This window comes from Chlamydomonas reinhardtii, chromosome 4 (genome assembly GCF_000002595.2).
Source record: "Chlamydomonas reinhardtii strain CC-503 cw92 mt+ chromosome 4, whole genome shotgun sequence".
In the NCBI taxonomy this organism is placed as follows: Eukaryota; Viridiplantae; Chlorophyta; class Chlorophyceae; order Chlamydomonadales; family Chlamydomonadaceae; genus Chlamydomonas; species Chlamydomonas reinhardtii.
In genome coordinates this window covers 3,208,923-3,222,985 of record NC_057007.1, presented here as the reverse complement: position 1 = coordinate 3,222,985, position 14,063 = coordinate 3,208,923, and the positions used below count along the sequence as shown (strand labels likewise).

The 14,063-nt window shown below is 62.4% G+C and overlaps 2 protein-coding genes across 2 annotated transcripts; one reads left to right on the top strand and one right to left on the bottom strand.

Annotated features, from left to right (window-relative positions):
- Positions 1–77: 77 nt before the first annotated feature.
- CHLRE_04g226450v5 (uncharacterized protein) lies at positions 78–10,392 on the top strand. Its single transcript, XM_043062012.1, has 17 exons — positions 78–347; positions 464–569; positions 1,868–1,937; positions 2,302–2,364; positions 2,962–3,117; positions 3,696–3,802; positions 4,189–4,281; positions 4,563–4,635; positions 5,049–5,115; positions 5,407–5,500; positions 5,767–5,898; positions 6,536–6,658; positions 7,189–7,288; positions 7,679–7,812; positions 8,388–8,483; positions 8,904–9,016; positions 9,276–10,392. The coding sequence occupies exons 1-17, from the start codon at positions 325–327 to the stop codon at positions 9,454–9,456; spliced, it is 1,731 nt and encodes a 576-aa protein (XP_042925364.1). The 5' UTR covers positions 78–324; the 3' UTR covers positions 9,457–10,392.
- A 91-nt stretch (positions 10,393–10,483) lies between these two features.
- Positions 10,484–13,837, bottom strand: CHLRE_04g226400v5 (uncharacterized protein). Its single transcript, XM_001692171.2, has 4 exons — positions 13,621–13,837; positions 13,461–13,550; positions 12,927–13,056; positions 10,484–12,651 (listed from the first exon to the last, which is right to left on the bottom strand). Exons 1-4 carry the CDS (start codon positions 13,663–13,665, stop codon positions 11,687–11,689), a joined length of 1,230 nt encoding a protein of 409 aa, XP_001692223.2. The 5' UTR covers positions 13,666–13,837; the 3' UTR covers positions 10,484–11,686.
- Between the last annotated feature and the right edge of the window lie 226 nt (positions 13,838–14,063).

Below are 14,063 nucleotides of genomic sequence, written 5' to 3'. Positions count from 1 at the left end.
CTTGTTTCCGTTTGGGAGGTCCAGTAATGATTTGCATAACAATTCAGTAGATCTCGCATTGATTCCCAAGGCCACGAAATAAGTAGAAGGCAGAACGCTGCAACCGTGCCGACCTGCTTTCGAGAGGTTTCAGTGTTTACAGTACTCCAGTAAACACTATAGCTTGTAGCACACCTGTTTGACATAGAACTCTTTAGTATGGGCGCCAAACGAGTGTAGTTTTGGACTTTTTTGGCGTCTAGCCTCCAGCAGACTGCACTGGACCGACACCTGAAACACATTTGACACGCCAAAAGAAGTTGCGGAGCCGCCAGCTAAAGGACCATGGACCTCCTAGCGAGCTATGGGTGCGTGCTGAGCGGGGGTCCGTCCGCCACTGCCCGAGCGCTTGTAGAGGAGACACTTTTGCATCTTGGGCCTGTCTTAGTATTTATCAGGCCTGGGCGGTCTTCTGTCCCTGCAGCGATGACGAAGATCGGTCGCCGCTCGACGCGCCAGAGAGCCCCACGGCTGCCGCAATCGCGGCGTCAGCACCGAAGTTGAACCTGTCGATATCAGCAGCACCACAGGTGGGCGCGGGAAGGGTCGAGAGTGTTGCGGCGGGCCCGTGGAACACGCACCGGGACGGGGCCCCACAGAACGGCGTACACGACTGCCTGTCTCGGCCTTGCCCCCGACCCCCATGGCGTGGTGCTTGGCCAGGACATATGGTCTGTGGCTAGGAGGCCCCGGCTCAGGTCTGGAGACGCGACGATGGGTTGGGTGGCGCGTCTTCGGCGGATGCACGCGTGCCGGCATTACGGCACATGCACTGGGCCAAATGCACTGGGACAAATGCACTGGGCCACAGCCCTGTACTTCGGTTGGCAACGGCGCCGCTTCACCCGCCGCGGGCGTCTAGCTAGTAGCAGCAGCAGCAGTAGCAGGCGCCGAAGAGCCGGTCCCCCAGCCCCTGGCAGCGGGGCCAGCGGCGGCGCTCTGCCCTGAAAGGAGGAGTAGCTGGGACAGTGGAGTGGGAGCGACACGGGCTGACATGGCGGGGGAGGCCGAGCAGCTGGTAGGGATTAGCGGGTGCTGCGGTGCGCGGAACTGGCGTATATGCTGCCGCGGCTCGGCATCGCTGCTACAGCTTTTGCAGTGGGATGAAGCAGTAGCAGCTGCGGCTTTTCCAGAGGCGTTGATTGGACAGAGGAGATGCGCGTTTGGCCGCTGCTCGGGCGCCCGAGAACTCCTTTTAGGGCCTGCAGGTGGCGGGAGGAAAGGGGGGTTGGACTGGAACGAGGACAGGGTGTGCGGCCGGTGCGGCGGCCGGAGGGCCCCGCGGATCGTTAGCGGGTGGGGTCGTTCAGGCGGCGCAGGGAGCCGGGTGGTGAAGGTGGCTGAGAGCTTGGGAAGACGGGACGAGGAAGAGTTGGGTGGTGGTGGTGTGGGTCTGGTGAGGCGTGTTGTCGGGCGGGCAGGGACTGTGCCAGGCGCTGTGTGTGCTGTGTGGGGTGGGTTGGGGAGGGGTGGGGTGGGGTGGGGTGCTGTGGGGCGGTGGGGCGGCCCCTGCCTGCTACACGGCGCTGGGTCGTCCTACGCCCTCCTGCCCATTGCCAGCTGGCCATGCGTACGGCTGGTTGTGCACACCTGGACCCCATGCTTTGACACCAATGCTTTGATACCTTCAACACCTTGACTCTCCGCCTCTCCTTCCCTTTCCACCTTCCTGCTCGCCGCTCCGCTCCTTCTCCCTCACTCCGTTCTCCGTGAACTGCTACCCCCTCCCTCCCCACTGCTCCAACCTCGCAATCCCCCTCCCCCTCCCATTGACCTGCTGTCAACATCAGCTCGTCTTACCTAAACATGAATGTAATCCCTCGCCCAGGTCGACACCACGGGTCTAGTCCTGCGAGGCAATGAAGCCAAGTCGCTGGGCGAGGTCCGCAAGCTGCAAGGTGTGTGCGTGTGAGGGCCGGTGGGTTTGGGGCTGGAGGATGGCGGCATGTGGGTGTGGGCCTGTGTGGCCTTGCGGGTGGCAGCGCCGTGGAACTGAAGCTGGGTTAAGTTCCAAGTACAGATCTGGGAGGTGGCGGCATGGCAGGGCTGCGTGTCAGCATGTGGCCTGGGGCTTGGGGCTCAGGTCGGAGCTGTTTGGTACTCAGACGACTCACAAACTCACACACGCCTCGCCTGCTTTGTCCTGCCTGCTGTTACCTTCCGTGTCCTGCCTCCCACACACAAACGCACACACGTACACACACACACACACACACACGCACACACACTCACACACACTCATTCTCTCTTTCTCATCCGCAGACGCGGGCGCGCGCAAGGTGATGTACAACCTGCCAGTGGAGGACATGCACGCGCCCGTGCTGGGTGGGTGAGGGGGGTGGGACTGGGTGGGAGGGGGAAGGAGTGGAGGACATGCATGCGCCCGTGCTGGGTGGGTGAGGGGGGTGGGACTGGTGGGAGGGAGGGGGAAGGAGTGGAGGACATGCATGCGCCCGTGCTGGGTGGGTGCAGGGGGATGGGACTGGGTGGGAGGGCGAAGGAGTGGAGGACATGCACGCGCCCGTGCTGGGTGGGTGCTTTGGGTTGAGGGTGTGGGTGGTATTGGGTGGGAGGGAGTGGGTCGGTGGGAGTGGAACTTTGGAATGGGTGGGTGGATGGATGGGGTGACGGATGGGGTTGGTGAACGGGGTGCGTGCGGGACGGTTGGGTGAAACGGGTGGGTGGCTGGACAGGGTTTGGGAGCTGGAGAAAGGCAGGAAGAGGGGCAGGCGGCAGGAGGCAGGGGCGGGGCGGGGTGGTGCGCGATGGGCCTTGGCCGCACGGCGCACAGGCTAGCAACGCAAGGGAGGGGGCGAGAGCATGTCAGCTTGCCCCTCCTTCCCGCCCCTGCCCGCCCACCTTCCTCCCCTTCCCCCACCCTTCTTTTCCCCCTCTCTCTCGGTCTCTCTGTTTCTCCTGCAGGCCCCGCGCACCCCTACAGCCGCGACGGGCTGGCGGCGGGCCTGAAGAACCACTTCGTGGGTCATGTCGAGGACGCGCACATGCACCCCATCCACTTCGAGCAGCAGTACCACAACTTCCACGCACTGGGTTTCGGGGAGGCGCCCAGCGGGATAGGTGAGCGGGAGGCGGGGCGGGGGGGGGGGTTCTGTGCCCGAGCCCAATAAGTCTTAAGAGTCAAGGAATCGTCCCACCGCCGGGGGGGGAGAGCGGATAGGGGCGGGGGAAGGAGGGGCGAAGAGGGGGGATGTGGAAAGGAGGGGCGGGAAGGAGGGGCGGGGTGCCAAACGGGGTAGGTGAGGGATAGATGCAAGAGGGAGGGGAGGGGCGGGGAGAGGTGGGCGGACTGCCGGGCGGGTGCGGCTCGCAATTGCCATTTAGGTTTGGGGCTTGCGCCACTCCGGAGGGGTTCGGCTGACGCGGCCTGTGTTGCCCATGCCCCTTTCCTGATGACCCGTTAAGCGCATACACACACACACATACACACATACACACACACACATACACACACACACATATGCGGGTGAGTATACTCAAGGTGACAACTGAGGCAACATCGACAAACGCGGAGCTCGGTAACCGGCGTCGGCATTTGTTGGTAACTGCGCGCGCGTGTATGGCGCAATTCTTCCGTTTGTTTTTGTTTAACACATACACACACACACACACTCGCACGCACGCACGCACGCACACAGGTGTGGTGGGCAAGCCCGTGGACGAGGACGCTGTGGAGGCGGCGGAGGAGGGCGGGCCCAGCGCCTGGAAGCGGAGGAAGACCACGCAGGAGCGCAAGGCGGAGCAGGTGGAGGTGCGGGGTTGGGTGGGTGGGGGGTGGGTAGGGGGTGGGGGAAGAGGGGGTTTGGGTCGGGGCAGACGGTGGGTGGGCGGGATGAGAGGGTGGGCGGGTGGGAAGCGAGCTGGCGACACAGGGGAGTGCAGGGGTGCGGGAATGGTGTGAGGGGGAGCTGGGGGTGAGGGACGGAATTAATTGGTGGCCAGAACAGAAGGCTTCGTCCATCCGCCCGCTCACGCGCTCGAAACAACACCCAACCCTCATGACGGGTTCCGAATCCAACACTCCCACCGCCAACAACCACACCAAGACTCACACCACCAACAACCGTACCACCAACAACCATATTAACAGCACCAACAACACACCAGCACCTCCTCCTCCTTCTCCCACAGGTGGCACGTGCGGAGCGGCTGGCCGCGCCCTTCGACCCCTCCGCGCCCTTCAGCCTGCAGGAGCGGCAGCCCTGGGCCAGCAAGCAGGCCGAGGTGGGGAAGGGGGGCATGAGGGTGGGGGGTTTGGGTCAGGGGTTTGGGTGCTGTAGTTTGGAGGGGGCGTGGGGGTATGGGGCCGGGGGAGGGGTCGGGGTCGGGGGTGGGGGCGGCCAGGGGGGTGTCTGCGTGGGGTGTCTGCAAGGGGAGGCTTGGGTCTGGATTGGCCCATCCCAACCCTGGAAGTGATCCTGCCCCTCCACCTCCACCCGACCACCTCCCACCCGCACACGTCCCACCTCCTCCCCGCACTCACACACACCTGCTTTATACCACAGATCGCCGAGCTCACTGAGGAGCAGAAGGAGTTCATTGCCAAGGCCGAGGCGGCGAAGCTGGAGGCGGCGGCAGGTGGGTCCGTTCGCTTCTTTCCAGCCTTGCCAACCCCAGCTAGAGAAACGAGAGCTGTAACATTAGAGAAGTGGCAGGCAGTGGCGCACGGTGGCGACGGCGGGAACACCGGGAACACGCCTTGGGGGGAGGCGCGCCGGCACCGGGGGTTGGTGGTGATGATGATGATGGTGACATCTGGGCGCATGACTTTCTTGACTTGGCGTTGCGCTTGCAGCATCCATGCAGCACCCATGCTGCCATGCAGCACCCATGCAGCACCCATGCAGCACTCTGGGCCACGAGCCGCGTGTGCTCGTGCGCTCGTGCCGTCTTGCCGTCGTCCACGCCCGCCCTACCGTGTGTGTGCCCGTGTGTGTTGTGGTTGCCATGTCATGACTGCCGTACACATGCCGTACACGTGCCGGCCGCAGGCTCGGTGGACAAGCAGGGGCCCACCAGCTTCTTCCACGCCAAGGAGGAGAAGGACTACCAGGGCAGGTGCGTGCGTGTGTTTTGTTTTTAATAAGCACAAGGAAAACAAATATATGCGATGCAGCAACGCGTGTGTGTGCGTGTGTTGCGTGTGTGTGCGTGTGTGTGTGTGTGTGTGTGTGCGTGTGCGTGTCGGGAGGGACCGGGGGAAACCCTGGGGGAGAACGGGATGTGGCGTAGCGGGTTTGGGAGGTGGTGAAGCTGATGATGGGATTAGTTCGTTGGGCTGGGGCGTACCCCCTACAATTCCGCTGCTTCTTAACTATTCATGAATGTAACCACCACCACCACTCTCAGGTCCTGGATCCTGCCGCCGCGCGACAAGAAGAACGAGAGCGACAGCTGCTTCCTGCCCAAGCGCTGGGTGCACACGTGGGCGGGGCACACCAAGGTGGGTGGGAGGGGCGTGGTAGTAGTGGGCACGGGTAGGGCTCGGGGGGCCCAGGCTGCTGGATTGGCGCTCAATCAGCGCCTCACCCGAGCGCTAGTGCCTCAACACAGCCTTTCACCACCATCCCTCACACACACCCCACCTCACACCCCTTACCCACATCCCAACCCCACCTCCCATCCCTTACACACGCACACACCACCCTACCTCATCCCAACCCATCTTTGCGTCATTGCTTATCATGCATGGAACCCCCACCCGCGCAGGGCGTCAACGCGGTCCGCTTCTTCCCGGGCACCGGCCACTTGCTGTTGTCAGCGGGCATGGACGGCAAGGTCAAGATCTGGGACGTGTACGGCAGCGGCAAGTGCATGCGCACCTACCTGGGCCACTCCAAGGTGGGTGTGTGAGTGTGGGTGTGGGTGTGCGGGGGATTGTAAATGCCAGCCCAAACTAAACCAAACGAAGGCAAACGAGCGGACCACAGGCAGAGGCGAGTTGGGCGGGGGGGGGGGGGTACTGGCGGGGAGTGGCATCGGGTGGGCTGGGGGGCTGGCGGGGAGTGGCATCGGGTGGGCTGGGGGGCTGGCGGGGGATCTGGAGGGCGGTTGGGGGCCGCGCCATCCACTGCTGGAGACACATGCTGCGTGCGCACACCCATGCGCATACCCACACACGCCCACGGCTGATCACGGCACGACACACCGTGTCGACCCCTTCATTTGTCTGTGCATGCTACGGCATCACGCAACGCAAAAACCACGCGTCCTACCATTCTTCTCATGGCGATATGCTCCGTGCTCACACACCGTGTATTACGGCACGCACACAGTTGATACCTGGGTGGGGGGCGGGTGGAGCTGGAGGCCGGCTTGGGGTGGGCCGGCGCAGCAACATGGTTTGTGCTTACACACCCGGCATGCGGGCACACGCGCACAGCTGATACGCGTTTATTATGCGTCTCGTCTCGCGCTTCAACACACCTCAACACTTCCTCCCCTCCCTCCACTCGCCGGCCTCACCAAACGTGCTCAGGGCGTGCGCGACGTGTGTTTCTCCAACGACGGGCGGCGCTTCCTGTCCACCGGGTACGACAAGAACATCCGGCTGTGGGACACGGAGACGGGGCAGTGCATCAAGAGCTTCAACACCGGCAAGGTGGGGAGAGGAGAGGAGCTGGGGGGGGGGCCTGGAGGGGTGTTCGTTTAGTGCGACGCGGGAGGGTTGCATTTATGATTGGTTAAGTAAGTGGTAGACGCGGGGGGGGGGGGGGGGTGAGCCAAATCCCATTGGACAACTTCCCATCGAGGCCTAAAGGGAAAGGCTGGGGGATGGGGCGTGCGTGTGGGTGTGGGTGTGGGTGTGTGGGGGGGGGGGCTGGGGGTAGCTAGGATTGCCGGGTCATCAGTCCATCGATGTGGAGCCTCAGCAACGCAGTGCCAATTCAACACTGGTAACGTCTTTAAACTACTCATGCCCGCCCCCCCCTTTCCGTGTGCTCCGCGAGTTTCGCTTGGTTTGGTTTGCTTTGGGCTAAACAATTACAGCCCCGCCTGACCGTTTGCATGAATGGCTACCACCTCCTCCCCACCAACTAATCACTGATTGTACACACACATACACACACACACACACGCACACGCACACGCACACGCACATACACACACACACACACCTCCCCCTTTCAGGTCTACTACTGCGTCAAGTTCCACCCCTCGGACGACAAGCAGAACGTGTTCATGTCGGGCTGCCAGGACAAGAAGATCTACCAGTTCGACACGGACACGGGTGGGTGGGCGGGAGGGAGGGACAGGGACAGGGACAGGGACAAGGACAGGGACAGGGAGGGAGGAAGGGAGTACACAGACTGCTTGGCCGTATACACGATGTGGAAGGGCTTACGACGGCATCATGCAGTGGAATGCCGAGTGTGTGCGGGGCTGGGTCTGGCATCGACCATTGGCCCACCCTCCCACCCCACGGTAACGCTTGATGGTCCGCAAGATGGTCTACCGTCTACCACTTCCTTAACTAGTCATGAATGTAACCCCACCCCACCACGCCCACCCAACCCTGATACCCAACCCAACCCTGTCACCCCACCCAAACCCACCCTACGACTTCACTTCTTAATTAATCATGAATGTAACCCACCCCAAACCCACCCCAACATCGCAGGCGAGTCTGTCCAGGAGTACAACTACCACCTGGGCCCGGTCAACAGCGTCACCTTCATCGACGACGGCCGCCAGTTCGTGTCCACCTCAGACGACAAGACCATCCGTGTGTGGGAGTTCGGCATCCCCGTGCAGGTGTGCGGGCGTGGCGTGTGTGTTGGGGGGTGTGGTGTGTGTGGGGGGGGGGATGGGGTTGGGGGAGGCAGGAGGGCGTGGGTTGGGGGGTTAACGTTGAACCAATCCCGTAAGGAAACAGTCGCGCGGCAAGGAGGGAGGAGGGCGTGGGTTGGGGGGGGGGGGTGCAAGGATTTGTACAGAGAAGTGTACCGGGGGGGGGGCGTAATTACCAGTTCAACCGAAACCGAACCCAATGCAGAAGGGCGAGGGGGAGAGCGTGGGGGTTGAGGGGTTGCGCCGTGGTGGCAGGAACGGGAGGAAGAGGCAAAGCGACTCGTCGGACCTCATCCGGCCTTGAAGCTGGCACGTTAGGCATATGCGTCCCGCGAGCCTTCAGTCTCATCCCACGCCGGCCCGCTCACACGCCTACATGTTGTATCCAATCCCAACCCCAAGCCATCTTCCCACCATCTTCATCCCCTCACCTCAACCCCCCCACCCCTTGTCTACCACTTCCTTAACTAATCATGAATGTAACACACACACCCCACCCCCGCCACCCCCCTTCCCACCCCCCCCCCACACACACACAGATCAAGTACATCGCCGACCCCTCCATGCACTCCATGCCGGTGGTGGCCACACACCCCTCCAAGAACTACCTGCTCATGCAGAGCCTGGACAACCAGGTGGGAGGGGATTGGGGAGGGAGGGCGTGTGTGTGTGCGTTGGAAAACACGAGGAATGGGCGTGTGTGTGGGTAGGTGGGTGGGTGGGTGGGTGGGCGGATGGATGTGGGTGTGTTTGGGGAGGGGGTTGGGAGGGGGGGCGTTGGTCGATTGAGGCGCGTGGGCTAGGGACTTGGGTGGATGGGTGGCGTGGACCCCGTGCTACCACAAAACACGAGTGCGCCGCATGTGCTCTGTACGCGTCCTGTTCGAATGTTCACCTCGTACTGCCGCTGTATGGCTGTGCTGTATGGCTTGCGCATCCCCCCCCACCGTCTCTGTCTTCCTTACTGGGAATGGCGAACCACCCCAGTCTTCAGTGCATCCTGTACCGCTTTTCTAAACATCCCTGCAACCCCCACCCCACCCCACCCCACCCAGGTCCTGACGTACATGGTCAAGGACGGGCGCTTCAAGAGCATGAAGAACAAGACGTTCAAGGGCCACAACACGGCGGGCTACGCCTGCCAGGTCGGCTGCTCACCGGACGGAAAGTGAGTTGGTTTGTTGGTTGGTTGGCTTGGGTTTCGCCTCAACCCCGTCGTCTTTTACTGGGTCATGTGTGAAACCCCGACCCAAAACCCCCTTGTACTTAGCACTGCAACCCAACCAAACCAACCCACCAACCCCACACCAACCATCACCCAACCGCCACACACACACACACACACACACACATACACATACACATACACATACACATACACATACACATACGCACGCATGCACGCACGCACGCATGCACTCGCGCAGGTACGTCATGTCGGGCGACTCCGAGGGGCGCTGCTTCTTCTGGGAGTGGGGCGCGCCGCAGAAGATCGTGCGCACCATCAAGGCGCACGATGCAGTGTGCATCGGCGCAGAGTGGAACCCCATGGAGAGCAGCAAGGTCGCCACCTGCGGCTGGGATGGCCTAATCAAGTACTGGGACTAGGAGGGTGAAAGGAAGAGGAGAAGTAAATACCCAGCCCATAGGGGAAAGGGGATACGAGGAGCTGGAAGGAGGGAGGTGGGCGGTGGAAGGGGTGTGTGCGGCATGGGCTGCGGCCGCAGTGGTCTTGACTGGGAGGGGGCGGGTGCAAGTTGCGACCGTGTGTGTGTGCGCCGCACGTCCGACAGCGTGACGTGAAGCGTAAGACAGGATTCGTGCCAGGAGTCAGGCCAGGAGTCAGGCCAGGAGTCAGGCCAGGAGTCGGGTGCGGCCACAGAGTCGGGCTAGGAGTCGGGGGGGGGGCGCCTGCGACGGGCCAGCCTGTGGAGCAGCAAGGCGGCAGCATGTGTGGTGCATACCGGTGTTGACGACCTGAGGTGTTGACTCGTATTACAGCTTGGTTTACAGGACAGGATGCGGGTAGGCGTGAGCCGTGTCCTGGCGGTGGTGGTGGTGGCGGTGGTGGGCTAGCGCTCGCAACGGTGGAGCCGTGTAGGCGGCGCACAGCGCACAGGGGGCATACGGCGATTGCTTGTCATGAGTCGCCCGGCCACGCACGAGTGTGTGTGGGGGGGGGTGCCGGCAAGGCCTGCTGCCCTTCATCCAGCAGTTGTGGGGGCGCCGTGGGGACGGTTAGGTGTTGGCGTGGTCATTGTACATGACGTACCCTATCTAGACTTGGCTGGAACCAGGGGAGTGGCAAAGGCGTCCCCTGGCCAGAAGTGCTGAGGCAGCGCACACGCTTGGAAGACTCACGGTTCCCCAGAGCGGTATGGTTAGCGCGAAGTCGCGAACGGCAGCACGCGAGCAAAGGCTGCTGTCGAGGTATGTCAGTGGACAGTGGCAAGCAGGTTCGTTGTGTGGCTTCAAGAGCGCTGGGTGCTGTAAAGGATTGCGGTGACGGAAGGAAACGCAAAAGCGTCTGTATCTTCGAATGTGCTCATGCCGTGTCTACTTACCCTCATACTAACCGCTCTGCCCCCATACTACCAGGGGCCGGAGTGGGCCAGCATGAGTGCACTCAGCATTCCGAATCAGATTGCAGACATTTACCCCACTGGATACGCGCACAGCATGCCAGCACCGGCACAGCACTAGTCAGCACTCAGCAGCAAGCCGTGCATTTCCCACTCCGCCACTCCGGTACGGCTCAAGACGCCTGTGTGTGGTCCTCCTGTCTCCCCGTGCCCTCCGCCCCTCATCCCCTCCAGCCTGCTTCAGCTACGCGCCTTGGTCCGCCTCCAGGTGTGGGCGGTACACCTCCCACAGGCCACAGGGCTCCTACCTACCCACGGAAGTCCCTTAGCGAGCAAGTTAGACTTTTACCGGCAATGACTGCTACACCAGGCTCCAGGGACCAAACAGAAAGTCAATCGGCGGGGTACCGAGTTGCCGGACATGCGCCCTTGCACACGTGTCACAGCCACTTGTCAACTCCTCGCCTGTCCTTGGACTGTGCCTGTGCCGGCGTGCCCATGATCCGTCGCGGGGGTGTTAATGTGTTATGCCCGTGCAAGCTCTAATATTACATGGGCGAAGCAGAGGGTCTCACAACACCTCTCGAATGCCACGATGCCAGAATTCACCACAGATCAGGCAGGTTTCGCCGAGAAAACCGCAGTCCCTACCACGTATCGCCTGCCTGCCGAATGGCTCCACCCTCCCTAAACATACAACACGGCCTCGGCTGCTCCGTTCAGCAGCTTTGCAGCGGCGCAGAATGGCACTCCAAACGCCCAACGCAAAGTGGGTGGCCAAGCGTGCATCGGTTTGCCACATTGGGGTTGGCCGCCGCAACTGACTCCGTACCCGCCACACACCCCAGTCGCCGACCTTGCTGTGACTACGCTGCCAGCACCGCACCCTGCGCCCCACTGCCCCCAACCTTTGCTGTAGGGCACAGCGTGTGCTTTCCAGAGCGTCTCGTTACTTCCTTGATGCCTAGCAGGTCTACTATGCTACAATGCAAGCTCATTCGTGCCGCTCTCCAATGCCCAATCTCCCCGCCCCCGAAGTCCCAATTAGCCCCAATGCTACCCTGGCAGCTGGAATGCCGCGAGGCTTAACGGCCTAGATTTTAACGCCCACCACACATGCCTTTTCACGGAGACGTAACACGGGATAATCCTCTGGCTGGCCACAGTGGCCCCAAACATAGAATAAACAGCCACAACCTGCTTTGCACGACGTCCATAATTCGTGGGCCACAGCGGCTGGCGGCACCGGCTATCCATCACTGCCCGCCCTGTGCCGGCATGCCCATCACAGAGCCCCCGCCGAAGCCGCCGCCAGCACTCGCCGCCGCCGCCGCCGCGCCGCCGAGGAAGTAGGGATGCTGACCTGCCCCTATCATCATCATATGCTGCTGTTGCTGCTGCTGTTGTTGCTGCTGCTGCTGTAGCTGTTGTTGAAACATCAACGTCATCTGCATTTGCTGCTGGTGCTGCAGCTGTAGCATAAGCTGATGCTGCATGGCCAGGGCTGCGGCTTGTTGTTGATGTTGCTGGTGCGGGTCCTGCGGCGCCGGCACGCCGCCCGGCACCATACCCGCAACAGCTTGCGACACGGTCGCTACAGAGCTCACAGCCTGCTGCTGCGCCGCCGTCGCGGCTGCCACCGCCGCCGCCGCCGCCGCCGCCGCAGCGGCCTCCTGTTGCTGTTGTTGTTGCTGCTGCGCCTGCTGCTGCGCAAGCGCTTGCTGCTGTGCCTGCGCCTGCTGCTGCTGCTGCTGCAGTAGTACTTGCTGCTGCATGAGCATCTGTTGCTGCAGGTGCTGCGCGAAAGCGGCTTGCTGCTGTTGCTGTTGCTGCTGCTGTTGCTGTTGTTGGTGTTGGTGCTGATGCTGCTGCGGCGGTGGCAACACCGCTTGCGGTACCTGCGCCGGGCCAACATGGTTGTGCGACTGCTGCTGCTGCTGCATGGCAGCTGCGTGTATGGGCAGATGCGGCACGTGCGCATGCGCCATCCCTGGCGCGGACGCTTGAGGCACACCCAGAGGCACGCCCTGGGGCACACCCATCGGCTGCGCCACCGCTGCGGCCGCCGCCGGGCCTCGTTGTGCCGCCGCCGCCACCGCCGTGTGCTCCTGATGAGGCTGCTGCTGCTGCCCGGCTGGCGGCGGCAGCACCCACGGCGTGCGGCCGTTGAAGCGCGGGTCCCGTCGCAGCTGCCCGGCATGCACGCGCTTCGGTACCGCGTCTGCGACGCCCGGAAATGCCGGAAGAGCAACAAGTGTGCGTCGCGTCATAAACCCGCTAAAGCGGCACAGGAGGGCGTGTCACTGCCGTGCCGTGCCGTGCCGTACCCACCCCCACCCCCCTTGACATCCGCCCCGCCCCATGGGAGCCCCGCGCTTGCCCCTGCCCCGTGGTCCGCCGCCGTCCCCGATCCGCCGGAACCCTGGAGCCCCTGCCTTCGACCTGTGTCAGCCCGGCGACCCTGCAGCGCCCGGGAGGTGCCGTACAGCAACGCACCTGACAGCAGGCGGCTCCCTGGCGCCCAGGTCTGGACGCCGTCGGCCACGTGATCGTATCGGAGCTCCGCCTCGCCCCCCGCTGCCATGGCGCCGCCGGCGCGCGCCACAAGCGCATCCAAGAACATCTCCTGTGTGCGGCATTTGGGTGTAAAGGATTTGATGTGGGTGGGTGCGTTGTGAGGGATGGCGCATGTTGAGCGCACGGGCAAGGCGAGCGGCCAACTCCTGCGGTCGGAAACCCCGCCTGGCTGTGACTGCTGTCCCACGGCGCCTAACGCCGAGGCAAACGCAGCTGTTTAGATCTAGTTACGCAGTGCGTGTCTCCTGTGGCGGCTTTCATCTCCCGTCAGTCGGCAGGGGAGCAGAGCTGCCTGGCCCCCCCTCACCCCGCCCCTGTGCGTCTCAGCGCATGTTCGCAACGGAGGTCCAAGGAAACTATCTAGGCACCCGATTGGCAGTTTCGGCCGCCCTCGCACGACAAGCCACCGTGAAAGCCCTAACCCCGGCGCGCAACCGTCCCTGAACGACTGACCGCAGCACGGGCGACCAGAAAGCTGCTTTCCGCATTTGACGTGACGCCTCTACTGTGCATTATCCTTTTAACTTGAGCCATGGGCAGTTCCTGTAAGTTTCGTGGGAACGTGGCAATTTTTCAGGCGCGATAGCCACAGCGATGCGGCATGCGAACGCACCGAGTTGTCCGCTGCTCCATTGAGCACTGCAGGTGAGTTATCCATATCAGAGCTCTCCGAGACCAGCGACCGACCTCGACTAGGTTGACCAGAGGCCGTTTGGAGGTTCACGGAAACATCTCTTCAATCAATTAAAGTTCACAAGGGCAATTAACTGAGCGACGGATGCGAGTCGAGAAGGTCAAATTGTCAACGCGCGGCCTCGATGCCGTTCTTAACGATGCGTCCCAAGCCGGGCTTACATATACTCATAATTCTATAGCGCATTGATACACAATCTTTTGGGTCGTGCTGGGGCTGTCGAGTGTCGGGACGACAGGTGACCTTCCGGCCCCGACCCCCGCCGAGTCAGCTGCCTCAGTCTGCCAGCCCGCACGGACTGCCCTCCTGGCGCACTAAGGCACGGCTTGACGAAATTCAAGTGGGGGATTTGTCGCGTTGAT

What these genes read in the sequence shown, in the direction of transcription:
- CHLRE_04g226450v5 (XM_043062012.1), top strand. Translation starts at nt 325, where the DNA reads ATGGACCTCCTAGCGAGCTATGG. An exon ending in GAGAAGGACTACCAGGGCAG is followed by an intron (nt 5,116 to 5,406) that starts GTGCGTGCGTGT and finishes CACCACTCTCAG; the next exon opens with GTCCTGGATCCTGCCGCCGC. An exon ending in CCAGTTCGACACGGACACGG is followed by an intron (nt 7,289 to 7,678) that starts GTGGGTGGGCGG and finishes CCAACATCGCAG; the next exon opens with GCGAGTCTGTCCAGGAGTAC.
- CHLRE_04g226400v5 (XM_001692171.2), bottom strand. Translation starts at nt 13,665, where the DNA reads ATGGATAACTCACCTGCAGTGCTCAATGGAGCAGCGGACAACTCG. An exon ending in ATGGAGCAGCGGACAACTCG is followed by an intron (nt 13,551 to 13,620) that starts GTGCGTTCGCAT and finishes CGAAACTTACAG; the next exon opens with GAACTGCCCATGGCTCAAGT. An exon ending in AGGGAGCCGCCTGCTGTCAG is followed by an intron (nt 12,652 to 12,926) that starts GTGCGTTGCTGT and finishes CGGGCGTCGCAG; the next exon opens with ACGCGGTACCGAAGCGCGTG.